We start from the raw sequence: 17,893 nt of genomic DNA, 5'->3' as shown, positions 1-17,893 counted from the left end.
CGCTCACACTCGCTCATTCGCACACTCGCTCACTCACACACTCGCTCACTCACTCGCACTCACACTCGCTCACCTCGCACACTCACTCACTCGTACTCACACTCACTCGCTCACACTCCCATATTTGTTCACACTCGCTCACGCTCACTCACACACACTCGCTCACTCCCACACACTCCCACACTCACACACACTCGCTCCCACACTCACACACCCGCTCACAGGCAGGCAGGGAGTGAGGCAGGGAGGGAGTTGGGGGTGGGGGGGGCGAGGTGGTCTGTCCGTCTCGCGACTCGAATCCGAGGAGCTGTGAAGCTCTTTCCGGCGGACGTCCTGAGTGCTCGTTGTGGTCCCCAGTTCCTGCGCGAGGACATGAAGTACAGCGACCCCGCGCTGAAGCACAGCAACTTCCACAAGGAGGACCAGCACATCAGCCTGCAGGAGATGTGGCTCAGCTGGAGAAACTCAGAAGGTGAAGACCACCACCAACAACACCACCAACACCACCAACACCACCACCACCAACACCACCACCAACACCACCAACACCACCACCAACACCACAAACACCACCACCACCACCAACACCACAAACACCACCACCAACACCACCACCAACACCACCACCAACACCACCACCACCACCAACAACACCACCAACACCACCAACCCCACCACCACCACCAACACCACCACCACCACCACCAACCCCACCAACACCACCAACCCCATCACCACCACCAACACCACCACCACCACCAACACCACCACCAACACCACAAACACCACCACCACCAACACCACAAACACCACCACCAACACCACCAACACCACCACCAACACCACCACCACCACCAACACCACCAACAACACCACCACCACCACCAACACCACCAACCCCACCACCACCACCACCAACATCACCACCACCAACACCACCAACACCAACACCACCACCAACACCACAAACACCACCACCACCAACACCACCACCAACACCACCAACACCACCACCACCACCAACAACACCACCACCACCACCAACACCACCACCACCAACCCCACCACCACCACCACCAACACCACCACCACCAACACCACCAACACCACCACCACCAACCCCACCAACACCACCAACCCCATCACCACCACCAACACCACCACCACCAACACCACCACCACCAACCCCACCACCACCAACACCACCACCACCAACACCACCAACACCACCAACCCCACCAACACCACCAACCCCATCACCACCACCAACACCACCACCACCAACACCACCACCACCAACCCCACCAACACCACCAACCCCATCACCACCACCAACACCACCACCACCAACACCACCACCACCACCACTGTCTCTCTCTCTCTCCCCTAGTGAGTGTGAGACTCACAACACCACTGCTCTATGTAAACTCCAGGTTGAATATTCTAACTGGTCTTGGGCCTCCCCTAGGTCGACTCAGACCTTAACTGAGTACCTTGTGCGGTGTGTGAACATCGCCACGGGGGAGACAGAGGCGGCTCGTGGGCTATGCCGGCCTTAATAGGTGCTCGCAGTCAACCCTTGCCCCAACAGTCTGTTAAGGTGATACAGGTTACCTGTGTCTCGATACGCGTCTGTGTGTGTGTGTCTGTGTGTGTCTGTGATGGGGCAGTTGTGGAGAGAGTGGAGAGTTTCCCATACCTGGGCAGTGTGCTCATGACCGGCTCCGGTTTGACAGCAGAGGTCTCACTCCGAATCAGTCGAGCGGCAATATCTTTTCATCGGCTGCGTAATGCTGTGTGGAAGCTACCTGGTCTGTTGCTCCGCACGAAGCTTCAGGTCTTCTCGGCCACAGTCATTCCCTCCCTTCTCTATGCTTGCGAAACGTGGACCCCCCTAATCGAGCATCTTCGCCGGTTGGAAACATTTAGGCTGGCCTGCCTACGATCCATCCTGGGTTTAACCAGGCTGGATTGTGTGAGGAGCTCAGAAATCCTTGAAAGATCTGGGAAAAGTCCTTCGGCAGGCAAGGCTGCGCTGGCTGGGTCATGTAACTCGCATGCCCAGCCACCACATGCCTAAACAGCTTTTGTTCGGCCAGATCGAGGGGGCTAAACGGACGTGGCATGGGCTAGAGAAGAGATGGAGTGATGTGGTACAGGAGGACGTGGAGCTGAGTGGACTTGCCGATGACTGGTACCAGCGGTGTCAAGATCGGCCTCAGTGGAGGAGGCTCGTGAAGGACGCTACTGGGCAGTTGGAGGCAGTCGCCCTCCAACAACAACGGAGGGCGGAGGAGCGACGCTCACAACAACGAGCGGAGCGCCGGGTGGCTAAAGCACAGCAAGTTGGCACAGTAGGGGGCACAGGTGGTGCATCAGCCAGTCATCTCGGTCATCTTGGTCAGTCGACCCGTGGCACCTGGGTCTGCCCCGTGACCTCCTGCCAGCGGGCGTTCGACACTTCACGTGGCCTCAAGGTGCACATGGCCTGGCACAAGCATCGTGGTGACGTCACCGCCACTTAGTGGCGAATGGCGGTTGTTGTTATGTGTGTATGTCTGTGTGCGTGTGTGTCTGTGCCGATGTCTGTCTCTGTCTCTCTCTGTGTGTCTCTCTCTGTGTACACCTGTGTGGTCATCTCCGTACCTGTGTGCATGATGTCGTGCGATGCTGAATCGTGGCTCTCTCTGTGACGTAACGCTTTGTCTCTCTGCCTCTGTCTGTCTGTCTCTGCGTCTCTCCATGCCATACTGCTCTGTCTGTCTCTGTGTCTCTATGTCTCTGTGTGTCTGTGTGTCTCTGTCTGTCTCTGTGTCTCACTGTCTCTGTGTCTCTGTGGTATCTCTGTGTCTCTGTCTGTCTCTGTGTCTCACTCTCTCTGTGGTGTCTCCGTGGTGTCTCTGTGTCTCTGTCTCTCTGTGTCTCACTGTCTCTGTGGTGTCTCTGTCTCTGTGTCTCACTCTGTATCTGTGTCTCTCACTGTCTCTGTCTCCGTGGTGTCTCTAGTCTATAACTGGACAGTGGAAGACGTGATCCGCTGGCTAGAGCAGATTGTGGAGCTGCCTCAGTACTCAGACATCCTCACACAAAACAACATTGATGGGCCCAGTCTTCCCAGGTGTGTGTCCACGCGTGGGTGTGCACGCATGTGTGTGTGTGTACACGCTTGTGTGTGTACACGCATGTGTGTGCTTGCGTGCGTGTGTACACGCATGTGTGTGTGTGTACACGCATGTGTGTGTACACGCTTGTGTGTGCTTGCGTGCATGTGTGTGTCAACACGCGTGTTCAATAACGGCGACGGTGAAGATTGAGGCCTGCCCTTGGACTCACCCGGTGCGGTGAGCAAACAGCACCGGCGCCGGGGAGACAAAGGCGGCCGGGCGTGGTGCTGGCCACCCGCCCCCCCCCCCCCCTCGTGTGCCACCGTGCTGCTGCTGCTCACTCACACCGCCTGCCCCCACAGTCTGTCCAGGGCTACACGGGGGATCTTTGTGTTGTTTGTGTTGCTGTGCACAATCGGCACCCGCGTTGCCTGGGGCTTGCACGTGCGCGTGTGCCGTGCTGCACGAATAACACACCACGCGTTCGTGTGTGCGTTGTGTGTGCGTTGTGTGCGTTGTGTGTGCGTTGTGTGTGCGTTGTGTGTGCGTTGTGTGTGTGCATGTGTGTGTGTTGTGTGCGTGGGGAGCGATAACAGCAAGAACACAGGGCAGAGGAGCTGTCACGTGAGTGTGTGGTTAACTAAAATGACCGTCACGCAGCAGAGAAGGAACTCGGAGGCAGCTCTGTGATATCCGCTTCCGCGGGACGTTCTCTTAACACACGCGGGGGGGGGGGGCACGCGGGGGGGGGGGGGCACGCGGGGGGGGGGGGGGCACTGCCCGTGCGAGATCCACGAGCGGGTCCCTCGCCCCGTGACGACGCCGGTCGACGTCACTCCCGTCGGGAGCGGCGGCGCCGCGGTTAGCGCACCACCAACGTCGGTGGCAGCGAGCGACGTCCGAACCGGCCCGGGGGCTGCCCCCCCCCCCCCCTTGACCCGACACCAACCCGCACCGAGCAGCGCGGTGAAGTACGATCAACCCACCCCCATCATTGCACGTGTTCACTCTGTGTCTCGTGCACGTGTCCCCCACCCCCCCCCCCCCGCGTGCCCCCCCCCCCCCCCCCAGGCTGGCCGTGAACAACCAGACCCTCATGTCGGGCGTGCTGAAGATCACCGACCGCAGCCACCGCCAGAAGCTGCAGCTCAAGGCTCTCGACGCCATCCTGTTCGGCACGCCCGCGTGTGAGACCCCCCCCCACTCGGCCCCCCCCCACTCTCACCACGCCCCCCCACTCTCACCACGCCCCCCCCACACTCAGCCCCTCCCCCCCCACACTCGGCCCCCCCCCCCACCAGAGGTCGCAAACGGGTTTTGATTCCTTACCCGTACCCGGCCGCACCAGGGTCGCAAATGGGTATCCGTACCCTACCCGAACCCTACCCGTACCCTACCCGAACCCGTACCCGGCCGTACCCGTACCCTACCTGTACCCTACCCGGCCGGGTACAGGTAGGGTACGGGTATCCGATTGCGACCTCTGGGATGAAGCCACGTTGCAGGCGCGGGTGGGTTGATTCTAGGAACTTGAATTGTGAGAAGAGACAAGACGTTGGGAAATGAGTGACAAACGGTGACTCACCAGTGACTCACGGCCTACCCGTACCCGGCCGGGTACAGGTAGCCGGGTGTCGGGTAGGGTACGGGTATCGGGTACCCGGTTGCGACCTCTGCCCCACACTCAGCCCCCCCCCCCCCACACTCACCACGCCCCCCACTGTGACCCCCACTGTGACCCCCCCCCCCGCAGCCACCCAGCGGAGCCGCCTCAAGGACCTGCTGCTGATGGTGTCCGTGGTGATGGGGGTGGGCGGCTGCTGGTTCGCCTACATCCAGCACAAGTTCTCGCGAGACCACATGAAGAAGATGATGCGCGAGCTGGACAGCCTGCAGCGTGCCGAGCAGAGCCTGCTGGACATGCAGGGCAAGTGAGTGGGGGGGGGGGGGGTGGTGGGAGGCCGTCGTTACCTCCTCGCTGAATCGAGACGCTGGCACAGACGGCACTCCGTCTCATTCCCTACTCCTCCTCGTGTCTCCCTCCACCACTCCCCGTGTCTCCCTCTCTCCACCACTCCCCGTGTCTCCCTCTCTCCCTCCACCACTCCCCGTGTCTCCCTCTCTCCCTCCACCACTCCCCGTGTCTCCCTCCCTCCCTCCACCACTCCCCGTGTCTCCCTCTCTCCCTCCACCACTCCCCGTGTCTCCCCCCTCCCCGTGTCTCCCTCCACCACTCCCCGTGTCTCCCTCCCTCCACCACTCCCCGTGTCTCCCTCCACCACTCCCCGTGTCTCCCTCTCTCCCTCCACCACTCCCCGTGTCTCCCTCCCTCCACCACTCCCCGTGTCTCCCCCCTCCCCGTGTCTCCCTCCACCACTCCCCGTGTCTCCCTCCCTCCACCACTCCCCGTGTCTCCCTCCACCACTCCCCGTGTCTCCCTCTCTCCCTCCACCACTCCCCGTGTCTCCCTCCCTCCACCACTCCCCGTGTCTCCCTCCCTCCACCACTCCCCGTGTCTCCCTCCACCACTCCCCGTGTCTCCCTCCACCACTCCCCGTGTCTCCCTCCACCATTCCCCGTGTCCCCCGTGTCTCCCTCCACCACTCCCCGTGTCTCCCTCCACCACTCCCCGTGTCTCCCTCCACCACTCCCCGTGTCTCCCTCCACCACTCCCCGTGTCTCCCTCCACCACTCCCCGTGTCTCCCTCTCTCCCTCCACCACTCCCCGTGTCTCCCTCCACCACTCCCCGTGTCTCCCTCCACCACTCCCCGTGTCTCCCCTCCCTCCCTCCGCGCGCCGCAGGCTGCAGAAGGCTCAGGAGGAGCAGAAGCTGGTGGAGGACGAGAAGCGCCACCTGGAGACGAAGCTTCGCTGGGAGGTGACGGAGAAGCAGCAGCGGCGTGAGCAGCAGCAGCAGCACGAAGCGCAGCAGCAGCACGGCGATGCGGAGGGGGAGCAGATGCGGCGCAGGTTCGCGGAGGAGGAGCTGGAGCAGGTGGGGACTGCGCGGGGGACACGCGGAGAGACACGCGGGGAGACACGTGGGGAGACACGCGGGGAGACACGTAGGGAGACACGCGGGGAGACACGTGGGGACACTCGGGGAGACACGCGGGGAGACACTCGGAGGGGGACACACACACAAGGACACACACACAGACACACACACAGACAGGGACACACACACACACACAGACAAGGACATACAGGGACACACATACACACACACACACAGACACACACACAGAGACACACACACAGGGACACACACACACACGGACACACACACACACACAGGGGCACACACACACAGGGGCACACACACACACGCACGTGTTTGTGCCCCCCCCCCCAGGTGCGCCGCAGCCTGCGCCGCGCGGAGCAGGAGCTGGAGGCGGTGCGCCGCTCGGGGGTGCCCACGGCGCTGCAGGCGTGGCTGCAGCTGACGCACGAGGTGGAGCTGCAGTACTACAACCTGCAGAAGATGGAGGCCGAGCGCCAGCTGAGCGCCGCCAAGGAAGTGGTAAGGCACGGACGCCCCGGGTACCGCACCGCCGCCGTTATCGTAGCTACATCACCATCGTCATCATCACCGTCGTCACCGTCGTCATCACCGTCGTCGTCATCATCATCAACGTCATCATCATCATCACCGTCATCACCATCATCATCATCGTCGTCGTCATCATCACCGTCATCATCATCACCATCATCATCACCATCGTCATCGTCGTCATCATCATCAACGTCATCATCATCATCACCGTCGTCATCATCATCACCGTCATCATCATCATCATCGTCATCGTCGTCATCATCACCGTCATCATCACTGTCATCATTGCCATCCTCATCGCCGTCTCACCGTGATCACCATCATCACCACCGTCATCATCGCCGTCACATCGTCATCATCGCCGTGCGCCGTGCCGGCCTTCACAGGTGCTGCTCGCGAAGCAGCACTTGCCCCAACAGTCTGTTGGAGGCTACACGGGGGACCTTTGTGTTTGTGTCCTTGGCGCCCACGTGCGTCCGCGCCCGCGTCGCCGCGGACGCCTGCTCAGCGACAGGGGAGTGGCACTTGGTGACGACGCGGTGAAGGGCTGTGGGGGCGTGGAGGTGAAGCGTGGGCAGCTGTGGGCTGATGTGTGTGTACCCACGTGCGTGTGTAACCGTGTGTGTGCGTGTGTAACCGTGTGTGTGTGTAACCGTGTGTGTGTGTGCGTGTGTAACTGTGTGTGTGTAACCGTGTGTGTGTGTGCGTGTGTGCGTGTGTAACCGTGTGCGTGTGTAACCGTGTGTGTGCGCGTGTGTAACCGTGTGCGTGTGTAACCGTGTGTGTGCGCGTGTGTAACCGTGTGCGTGTGTGTAACCGTGTGCGTGTGTGTAACCGTGTGTGTAACCGTGTGTGTGTGTGCGTGTGTGTAACCGTGTGCGTGTGTGTAACCGTGTGCGTGTGTGCGTGTGTGTAACCGTGTGTGTGTGTGTAACCGTGTGTGCGTGTGTAACCGTGTGTGTGTGTAACCGTGTGCGTGTGTGTAACCGTGTGTGTGTGTGCGTGTGTGTAACCGTGTGCGTGTGTGTAACCGTGTGTAACCGTGTGCGTGTGTAACCGCGTGTGTGTGTGACCGTGTGTGCGTGTGTAACTGTGTGCGTGTGTAACCGTGTGCGTGTGTAACCGTGTGCGTGTGTAACCGTGTGTGTGTGTGCGTGTGTGTAACCGTGTGCGTGTGTGTAACCGTGTGTAACCGTGTGCGTGTGTAACCGCGTGTGTGTGTAACCGTGCGTGTGTGTAACCGTGTGTAACCGTGTGCGTGTGTAACCGTGTGTGACCGTGTGTGCGTGTGTAACTGTGTGCGTGTGTAACCGTGTGCGTGTGTAACCGTGTGTGTGTGTGCGCGTGTGTAACCGTGTGCGTGTGTAACCGTGTGTGTGTGTGCGCGTGTGTAACCGTGTGCGTGTGTAACCGCGTGTGTGTGCGCGTGTGTAACCGTGTGCGTGTGTAACCGTGTGTGTGCGCGTGTGTAACCGTGTGCGTGTGTAACCGCGTGTGTGTGCGCGTGTGTAACCGTGTGCGTGTGTAACCGTGTGTGTGCGCGTGTGTAACCGTGTGCGTGTGTAACCGTGTGTGTGCGCGTGTGTAACCGTGTGTGTGTGTGTGTAACCGTGTGCGTGTGTAACCGTGTGCGTGTGTAACCGTGTGTGTGTGTGCGCGTGTAACCGTGTGCGTGTGTAACCGTGTGTGTGTGTGCGCGTGTGTAACCGTGTGCGTGTGTAACCGTGTGCGTGTGTAACCGTGTGTGTGCGCGTGTGTAACCGTGTGCGTGTGTAACCGTGTGTGTGTGTGTGTAACCGTGTGCGTGTGTAACCGTGTGCGTGTGTAACCGTGTGTGTGTGTGCGCGTGTAACCGTGTGCGTGTGTAACCGTGTGTGTGTGTGCGCGTGTGTAACCGTGTGCGTGTGTAACCGTGTGCGTGTGTAACCGTGTGTGTGCGCGTGTGTAACCGTGTGCGTGTGTAACCGTGTGCGTGTGTAACCGTGTGTGTGCGCGTGTGTAACCGTGTGCGTGTGTAACCGTGTGTGTGTGTGTGTGTAACCGTGTGTGTGTGTGTGTGTAACCGTGTGTGTGTAACCGTGTGCGTGTGTAACCGTGTGCGTGTGTAACCGTGTGTGTGCGCGTGTGTAACCGTGTGTGTGTGTGTGTGTAACCGTGTGTGTGTAACCGTGTGCGTGTGTAACCGTGTGCGTGTGTAACCGCGTGTGTGTGTGACCGTGTGTGCGTGTGTAACCGTGTGTAACCGTGTGCGTGTGTAACCGCGTGTGTGTGTGACCGTGTGTGCGTGTGTAACTGTGTGCGTGTGTAACCGTGTGCGTGTGTAACCGTGTGTGTGTGTGCGCGTGTGTAACCGTGTGCGTGTGTAACCGCGTGCGTGTGTGACCGTGTGTGCGTGTGTGCGCGTGTGTAACCGTGTGCGTGTGTAACCGTGTGCGTGTGTGACCGTGTGTGCGTGTGTGCGCGTGTGTAACCGTGTGCGTGTGTAACCGTGTGCGTGTGTGACCGTGTGTGCGTGTGTGCGCGTGTGTAACCGTGTGTGTGTGTAACTGTGTGCGTGTGTAACCGTGTGCGTGTGTAACCGTGTGTGTGTGTGTGCGCGTGTGTAACCGTGTGCGTGTGTAACCGTGTGTGTGTGTGCGCGTGTGTAACCGTGTGCGTGTGTAACCGTGTGTGTGTATGCGCGTGTGTAACCGTGTGCGTGTGTAACCGTGTGTGTGCGCGTGTGTAACCGTGTGCGTGTGTAACCGTGTGCGTGTGTAACCGTGTGTGTGTGCGTGTGTAACCGTGTGTGTGCGCGTGTGTAACCGTGTGTGTGTGTGTGTGTGTTAACCGTGTGCGTGTGTAACCGTGTGCGTGTGTAACCGTGTGTGTGTGTGCGCGTGTGTAACCGTGTGCGTGTGTAACCGTGTGCGTGTGTAACCGTGTGTGTGTGCGTGTGTAACCGTGTGTGTGCGCGTGTGTAACCGTGTGTGTGTGTAACCGTGTGCGTGTGTAACCGTGTGCGTGTGTAACCGTGTGTGTGTGTGCGCGTGTGTAACCGTGTGCGTGTGTAACCGTGTGCGTGTGTAACCGTGTGCGTGTGTGCGCGTGTGTAACCGTGTGCGTGTGTAACCGTGTGCGTGTGTAACCGTGCGTGTGTGTAACCGCGTGTGTAACCGTGCGTGTGTGTGCGCGTGTGTAACCGTGCGTGTGTGTGTGCGTGTGTAACCGTGTGCGTGTGTAACCGTGCGTGTGTGTAACCGTGTGTGTGCGCGTGTGTAACCGCGTGTGTGTGTGTAACCGTGTGCGTGTGTAACCGTGTGCGTGTGTAACCGCGTGTGTGTGTGTAACCGCGTGTGTGTGTGTAACCGTGTGTGCGTGTGTATCTGTGTGTGTGTGTGTAACCGCGTGTGTGCGTGTGTATCTGTGTGTGTGCGTGCGTGCGCCGCTCAGGCGGAGAAGATCAACCGCAAGCGCAACTCGGTGCTGGGCACGTTCTACGTGGCGCACAGCTCCTCGCTCGACGAGGTCGACCACAAGATCCTCTCGGCCAAGTGAGACTCCGTGTGTGCTGTGTGTGTGTGTACTGTGTGTGTGGACTGTGTGTGTGTGTACTGTGTGTACTGTGTTTGTGTGCTGTGTGTGTGTAATGTGTGTGCTGTGTGTGTGTACTCTGTGTGTGTATTGTGTGTGTACTGTGTGTGTGTACTGTGTGTGTGGACTGTGTGTGTGTGTACTGTGTGTGTGTACTGTGTGTACTGTGTGTGCTGTGTGTGTGTAATGTGTGTGCTGTGTGTGTGTACTCTGTGTGTGTACTGTGTGTGTACTGTGTGTGTGTACTGTGTGTGTGTGTACTCTGTGTGTGTGTACTGTGAGTGTACTGTGTGTGTACTGTGTGTACTGTGTGTGTGTACTGTGTGTTTGCTGTGTGTGTGTAGTGTGTGTGTACTGTGTGTGTGTACTGTGTGTACTGTGTTTGTGTGCTGTGTGTGTGTAATGTGTGTGCTGTGTGTGTACTCTGTGTGTGTAGTGTATGTGTACTGCGTGTACTGTGTGTGTACTGTGTGTACTGTGTGTGTGCTGTGTGTGTGTACTGTGTGTGTGTACTGTGTGTGTACTGTATTTGTACTGTGAGTGTACTGTGTGTACTGTGTGTGTACTGTGTACTCTGCGTGCGCTCACCCGTGGCAGGCAGGCGCTGAACGAGGTGACGAGCAGCCTGCGTGAGCGGCTGCACCGCTGGCAGCACATTGAGCACGTGTGCGGCTTCCACATCGTCAACAACGCCGGGCTCGCCGCGCTGCACACGCGCCTCTACGACGAGAGCCCGCAGGACGGTGCGTGTACACGCGTGTACGTGCGCATGTACGTGTGTACACACGTGTGTAAGTGTGTACACGCGTGTGAGTGTGTACACGCGTGTGAGTGTGTACACGCGTGTGAGTGTGTTGGGGGTGTAGCGGTACAGCGGTTAGCGCGCTGCGCTACGAACCCGGCGAACCCGAATTCGATTCGCGATACCCGGTTCCCGCTGTCTGTGTGTCTGTCTGTCTGTGTACACGTCTGTGTGTGTGTACACGTCTGTGTGTGTGTACCTGTTTGTGTGTGTGTACACGTCTGTGTGTGTGTACCTGTTTGTGTGTGTACCTGTTTGTGTGTGTGTACACGTCTGTGTGTGTGTGTACCTGTTTGTGTGTGTACACGTCTGTGTATGTGTGTGTACACGTCTGTGTGTGTGTGTGTCTGTGTGTGTACACGTCTGTGTGTGTGTGTGCAGATCATAAATCTGGAGTCAATAAAATAAGCACCAGTTTGAGCAAAGAGCGCTGGCCATCCGATGGAGAGACTGTTGCCTGCCATAGTAACGTGGAACTTCCACCCTTGTCGCTGTTTTACAGACGAACCCCTCAGCCCCGTCACCTCTCCGCCCTCCATGATCGTCACGCAGTCGTCCCTCTCGGCGCCGGCGCCGGCGCCGCCCCAGCCGACCAATCACGTGACGGCCGACAGTCACATGACCCGACTGCCGGCCAATAAGACTCCGTCGCCGGTGTCCCGGCGTCACGTGAGCTCCCACATGCCGCTCTCCGATTGGTCGCGGGCCGTGTCACATGACCAGCTGCCCTCCTCCGGATACGAGCGAGACTCCATGATCATGTTCTCGGCCTCTTCCAGCTGGTGAGGGTCGATCTCCGTCCGTCGGTCCGTCTGCGTGTGACGTGGGGTCACGGCAACTCTGTCTGAGACGAGCCGATGTCTGAGAGTTGGGGATTGACGTAGAAACTCCTTGGAGACCACAAAAAACCCAGAGCTAAAAAGGCCGGGACCGGTTCAGAGAATCGTCACCGGTGTTGCTGGCCGTGAGCGGCAATCGAACTCGGATCGCAGCCGGGTTTGTGGCGCAGAGCCGCTAACCGCTCCACTACACACTCACTCACTCACTCACTCTCACTCACGCTCTCTCCCCTCACTCTCCCACTCTCTCTCTCACTCTCTCTCTCACTCATTCTCCCACTCTCGCTCATTCTCTCACTCACTCTCACTCATTCTCCCACTCTCCCTCTCTCGCTCTCTCTCATTCTCTCACTCACTCTTCCACTCTCGCTCATTCTCTCACTCACTCACTCTCACTCACTCACTCACTCTCACCCCTCTGTCACTCTCCCCTCACTCTCACACTCTCTCACTCTCTCTCACTCACTCTCTCTCACTCACTCACTCTCTCACTCACTCTCTCACTCACTCTCTCACTCACTCTCACTCACTCTCACCCCTCTGTCACTCTCCCCTCACTCTCACACTCTCTCACTCACTCTCTCTCACTCTCTCTCACACGCTTACTCACTCTCACACTCTCACTCTCACTCTCTCTGTCCACCACGCAGGCCTCACTCCAGCATGGAGTCTCTCCTCTCCACGGCCTCCGCTCCTCCGGGCCCAGTCTCCTTCCACTCCTTGGCCTCCCTCCCCCCGTGCGGCGCTGGGGGCGGAGGTGGTGGCGCGGGTTCCTCCCAGCAGCACCACGCCCCCTCCCACGCCACCCCGCACCTCCTGCAGCACCACCACCACCTGCACCACCTGCAGCCTCCGCAGCAGCAGCAGCAGCTGCAGCAGCTGGCGGCCCCGCCGGGTGCCGTCCTCGCGGCTCACGACGACGCCGACGAGAGCGACAGCAGCAACAACAGCGGCGGCAGCCTCGCCGAGGCCGCCGCCACGGCCAGTGCCACCACCCTCGGCCCGGCCCCCGGGGCCCCGCGCCCGGCGGGAGACGCGGCGAGAGCGGACGACTCCTCGTCCGTGTCCGAGTTCAAGGTGGGCCGCAAGTCCCGGATCGCGCGCCTCTTCAAGAAGACGAGCAGCTAGCCGCCGCGGCGCAACCCGCCCCGTCGCCGCGCCCGCCGCTCGCGCGATCGCCCGTCCGTTCCATCGCCGGTCTGTCCGATCGCCGGTCTGTCCAATCGCCGATCGCCGGTCTGTCCGATCGCCGATCGCCCGTACGTCTGATCGCCGGTCTGTGGTAACCGCAGCGTGTGCGTGTGCTGTATTTTTCTCTCTTTTTTTTATCCCGAGTTGTCTTTGACCTATTTGCTTGAACCAAAACAACGTGGGACGCGAGAGTGCACTGTAACGGAAGGCGGAACCCACGAACAGAAACACTTGTCGTTGAATTGTTTTGGTTTGCGGCCGCCTCGTTGCAGCCAGCGCCACAGTTCAGTTGCGTACAAATACACATCGTTAATTCGTCACGAGCCGTGATCGGTCCACTGCTGGATGAAGGCCTCAACCAAGCCGCCGCCGCCTCGTGGCAAAGCGCCACCGGCGCCCGCCGCCGATTTCACCGTCGCCCCCACGTCCTTCGCGACGGTGAACGCACCGCGGTCCTCGCCGGCGCCGTCGCCGCTCGTTCGCACCGCGCCCGGCACGCGGCTGCTGCCCCTTGCAGAGGCGGCGGCATCGGCCTCTCCGCCGGTGGCTTCGCGACGTTGCCCTGCGGCCTTCCCACAATCGCTTTCGCTCGGAAACAGTTGGGAGCCCGGGAGCCAGACGAGGGACGTTTCGGCGACGAAATCGTCTCTCCCGCGTGTCGCTGATGTCATGGCACCCCCTCCCCCCCCGTGCGGCGAGCGCATCGAGAGCCCCCGCCGCCCCCCTACGCCGGCCCTGCTTGGCTCCGACCAAGATCCGCAGCTTCTGCGAGGGCCAGCAGCGAGTCACGGCACGGTAAACGGCTCGGCAACTAAAGCCGGCGGTAAAAAACCACGCGTCCACGATAGCACCCCCCCCCGCCACCCTGCGCTGGCTCGGATGCGCCGGTCGAAAAAACGTGGGCACTGGCGGAAGCTTGCGCGGCGTTTACGCGGAGCGTGGGGTTGGTGCGCTGCGGGCGCCTGCGTCGTGCGTGCTTCTGTGCGTGCGTCGTGCGTGCGCGTGTGTGTGTGTGCGCGTGAAGCGCAGGGTGGCGACTGCCTGTTTTTAGTGGTTGCTCAGCTTTAATACGTCGATCCGCATCGACACAGAACTGACGCACGCCCGCACACACGTGTAGCCCACACGTGTAGCCCACACGTGTAGCCCACACGTGTAGCCCACACGTGAAGCCCACACGTGTAGCCCACACGTGAAGCCCACACGTGAAGCCCACACGTGTAGCCCGCACGCCCCGGCACGGCGCACGAGGGGGGGGTGTGGGCAGCCAGCTCCACGCCGCGGCCGCCTCGTCTCCCCAGTGGCCATGTTTTATTACGCGCCGCGCCACCCAGGCACTCATTCCGGGCTGAGTCGACCTCGGGGAGTCCCGCGACCGCTTCAAATAATCGTGACGCCGGCCGGCATTTGGGCCGCGAGCGGGAATCGAACTCGGCTCGCCGGCTTGGGGGGGGGGGGCGCTGCCCACGGTTCACGACGTCACAGCCGCACGCGGCTGTGACGTCGCGAGATGATTTGTTTTTTGCATGAAGCGCTACGCGCGTGCGTGTACGGACGCGTGTGTGTGTACGTAGATATGTGTGTGTAGATGCGCGTGTGTGTGTGTGTGTATATGCGTGTGTGTGTAGATGTGTGTGTGTGTAGATGCGTGTGTGTGTGTGTGCAAGCATGTCGCTTTCTGCGTATTTATTCCGGGATTTCTGCCCCGGTCCCGTTTGTTACCGCAGTCGCGCCGAGAGAAAGTTTTGCCTTAGCGAGTCCGTGCGTGTGTCCTGCCCCCCCCCCCCCCACCTTGATCCCTCCCATTCACAAAACCTTCCCCGGGGGGATAGAGGTAGCAGAGTAAAGTGTGGCCTTGCGAGCGATCGGTCGCTCCAAGTGCGACGCTCATTTCACGAGGGGCCTTTCACGTCAACTTGGTCTAAAGCGCCGCGTGGAGGCAACCCCGGGGCGGAGAGGGGAGACGTGGGACGTCACGTGGCTCATGGTCAGTCTCAGCCGCTCGTGGTGAGGAACTGCTACGGCTTCGGTCACGAAATTCACGACGAGTAACATTGACGGCGACTTTTATTTGAAGGCTTCCCGCCCCCCCCCCCCCCCCCCGTGACCGATGTTCGCCATAACTCTTCTCTGCTTCGGTGAGATCGTCGTGTTGGTTAAAGCGTATTTATTATTTTATTTTATTTGAAGGCAAAATATCAAAAAACTATTTAACCAAAAAAACCTCTCCGGCGCCACCCACCGAGAGAGCCGCTGGGGTCGTCAGGTCACGGTGAAAATGTGTCGGCGGATTCCAAGTCGTGTCGGCAAACCGCCGGAGCGCCGAAGCGTCTCGAGGATTTGTCGTCGTCGTCGTACGAGCGGCGTTCTCGCCGGAGGTCGGTCGGCGCACGCGACGGAGCGATTAGCACGGCTGGCTACGTACGTTGCGATAGAAGTTCAACATGCAGACACACTGCCCATAGACTCAACACTACCCATAGACTCAACACTACCCATAGACTAACACTGCCCATAGACTCAACACTACCCATAGACTCAACACTGCCCATAGACTAACACTGCCCATAGACTCAACACTGCCCATAGACTAATACTACCCATAGACTAACACTGCCCATAGACTAACACTGCCCATAAACTAACACTGCCCATAGACTAACACTGCCCATAGACTAACACTGCCCATAGACTAATACTACCCATAGACTAACACTGCCCATAGACTAACACTGCCCATAAACTAACACTGCCCATAGACTAACACTGCCCATAGACTAACACTGCCCATAGACTAACACTGCCCATAGACTAACACTGCCCATAGACTAACACTGCCCATAGACTAACACTGCCCATAGACTCAACACTGCCCATAGACTCAACACTGCCCATAGACTCAACAATGCCCATAGACTCAACACTACCCATAGACTCAACACTACCCATAGACTCAACACTGCCCATAGACTCAACACTACCCATAGACTCAACACTACCCATAGACTCAACACTACCCATAGACTCAACACTACCCATAGACTCAACACTGCCCATAGACTAACACTGCCCATAGACTCAACACTGCCCATAGACTAACACTGCCCATAGACTAACACTGCCCATAGACTAACACTGCCCATAGACTAACACTGCCCATAGACTAACACTGCCCATAGACTAACACTGCCCATAGACTAACACTGCCCATAGACTAACACTGCCCATAGACTAACACTGCCCATAGACTAACACTGCCCATAGACTAACACTGCCCATAGACTCAACACTGCCCATAGACTCAACACTGCCCATAGACTCAACACTGCCCATAGACTCAACACTACCCATAGACTCAACACTGCCCATAGACTCAACACTGCCCATAGACTCAACACTACCCATAGACTCAACACTACCCATAGACTCAACACTACCCATAGACTCAACACTGCCCATAGACTAACACTGCCCATAGACTCAACACTGCCCATAGACTCAACACTGCCCATAGACTCAACACTACCCATAGACTCAACACTACCCATAGACTCAACACTACCCATAGACTAACACTACCCATAGACTAACACTACCCATAGACTAACACTACCCATAGACTCAACACTGCCCATAGACTCAACACTGCCCATAGACTAACACTACCTATAGACCAACACTACCCATAGACTCAACACTACCCATAGACTCAACACTGCCCATAGACTCAACACTGCCCATAGACTCAACACTGCCCATAGACTCAACACTGCCCATAGACTCAACACTACCCATAGACTCAACACTACCCATAGACTAACACTACCCATAGACTAACACTACCCATAGACTCAACACTACCCATAGACTCAACACTACCCATAGACTAACACTACCCATAGACTCAACACTACCCATAGACTCACACTGCCCATAGACTCAACACTACCCATAGACTCAACACTGCCCATAGACTCCTGCCTGTCAACACAAACACGCAAAGGCATAATCAGACATAGAGAAACAATCACAAAGATCCCACATTGCCACTTTGTGTAGAATGCACCCTAGGTGTTACTGTAGCGTTGCTAATGCCATCGGCACTAACAGCATCAACGTACGACCCACATCGCCACAGCGGCTTCAAACGCGTCGAAGCGATGAGCTCACGCCAGTGATGCTGCCTGGCCAGTGCCGGATTACCGTAGTAGCACAAGTAGCTACATAAGTAGTAGCTACTACACGTGTAGTAGTACTTATGTAGCTACATAAGTAGCTACTATGTAGTAGTTACGGGCCCCGAACTTTCAAGGGCCCCGCGCTAAATGCTTTCAAGCTATCAATTCCGGTTCAGTGATTCTGCACTTGCTCTGTTACTATAGTACTATACCGCCTTCGACTTTTACGAACGACTGGGTGTTTAAGGTTAGCGACTTGTCGTGTGGCTGTGTAGCAAATGAAAAAATAGAATTACTTTACTATGCAAGTAATAAAACGTCGTGTGTTTTTAGGGCCCCTTTAAGACAACAAGTGCCGCCACTGTGCCTGGCTGCGTGTGGTTTTTGCGTCGTCGTGGTGGCTGATGTCCCGGTGCTCGTGGGAGTGATGAGGTCGCGTCGGCCATGTTTCCTGGGGGACGTGGTGTCGGCCATGTTTCCTGGGGGACGTGGCGTCGGCCATGTTTCCTGGGGGACGTGGTGTCGGCCATGTTTCCTGGGGGACGTGGCGTCGGCCATGTTTCCTGGGGGACGTGGCGTCGGCCATGTTTCCTGGGGGGCGTGGTGTCGGCCATGTTTCCTGGGGGAAGTGGTGTCGGCCATGTTTCCT

General features: G+C 58.4%; 1 protein-coding gene across 1 annotated transcript in view; it reads left to right on the top strand.

Moving 5' to 3' along the window:
• LOC144740042 (stromal interaction molecule 1-like) overlaps positions 1-17,547 on the top strand; it is a 28,481-nt gene extending 10,934 nt beyond the window's left edge. Inside the window, exons 4-13 of the mRNA XM_078622926.1 lie at positions 358-472; positions 3,007-3,118; positions 4,176-4,291; positions 4,858-5,035; positions 5,908-6,100; positions 6,461-6,628; positions 10,094-10,194; positions 10,832-10,977; positions 11,539-11,818; positions 12,526-17,547. Of these exons, the coding sequence (XP_078479052.1) occupies positions 358-472; positions 3,007-3,118; positions 4,176-4,291; positions 4,858-5,035; positions 5,908-6,100; positions 6,461-6,628; positions 10,094-10,194; positions 10,832-10,977; positions 11,539-11,818; positions 12,526-13,003 (1,887 nt within the window). The 3' untranslated portion in view covers positions 13,004-17,547. The remainder of the gene's footprint in view (positions 1-357; positions 473-3,006; positions 3,119-4,175; positions 4,292-4,857; positions 5,036-5,907; positions 6,101-6,460; positions 6,629-10,093; positions 10,195-10,831; positions 10,978-11,538; positions 11,819-12,525) is intronic.
• Positions 17,548-17,893: the final 346 nt, after the last annotated feature.

Source organism: Lampetra planeri, unplaced genomic scaffold (assembly GCF_965212315.1).
Source record: "Lampetra planeri unplaced genomic scaffold, kcLamPlan1.2.h2 scaffold_186, whole genome shotgun sequence".
NCBI classification, from domain to species: Eukaryota; Metazoa; Chordata; class Hyperoartia; order Petromyzontiformes; family Petromyzontidae; genus Lampetra; species Lampetra planeri.
This window is presented reverse-complemented; position numbering and strand designations above follow the sequence as displayed.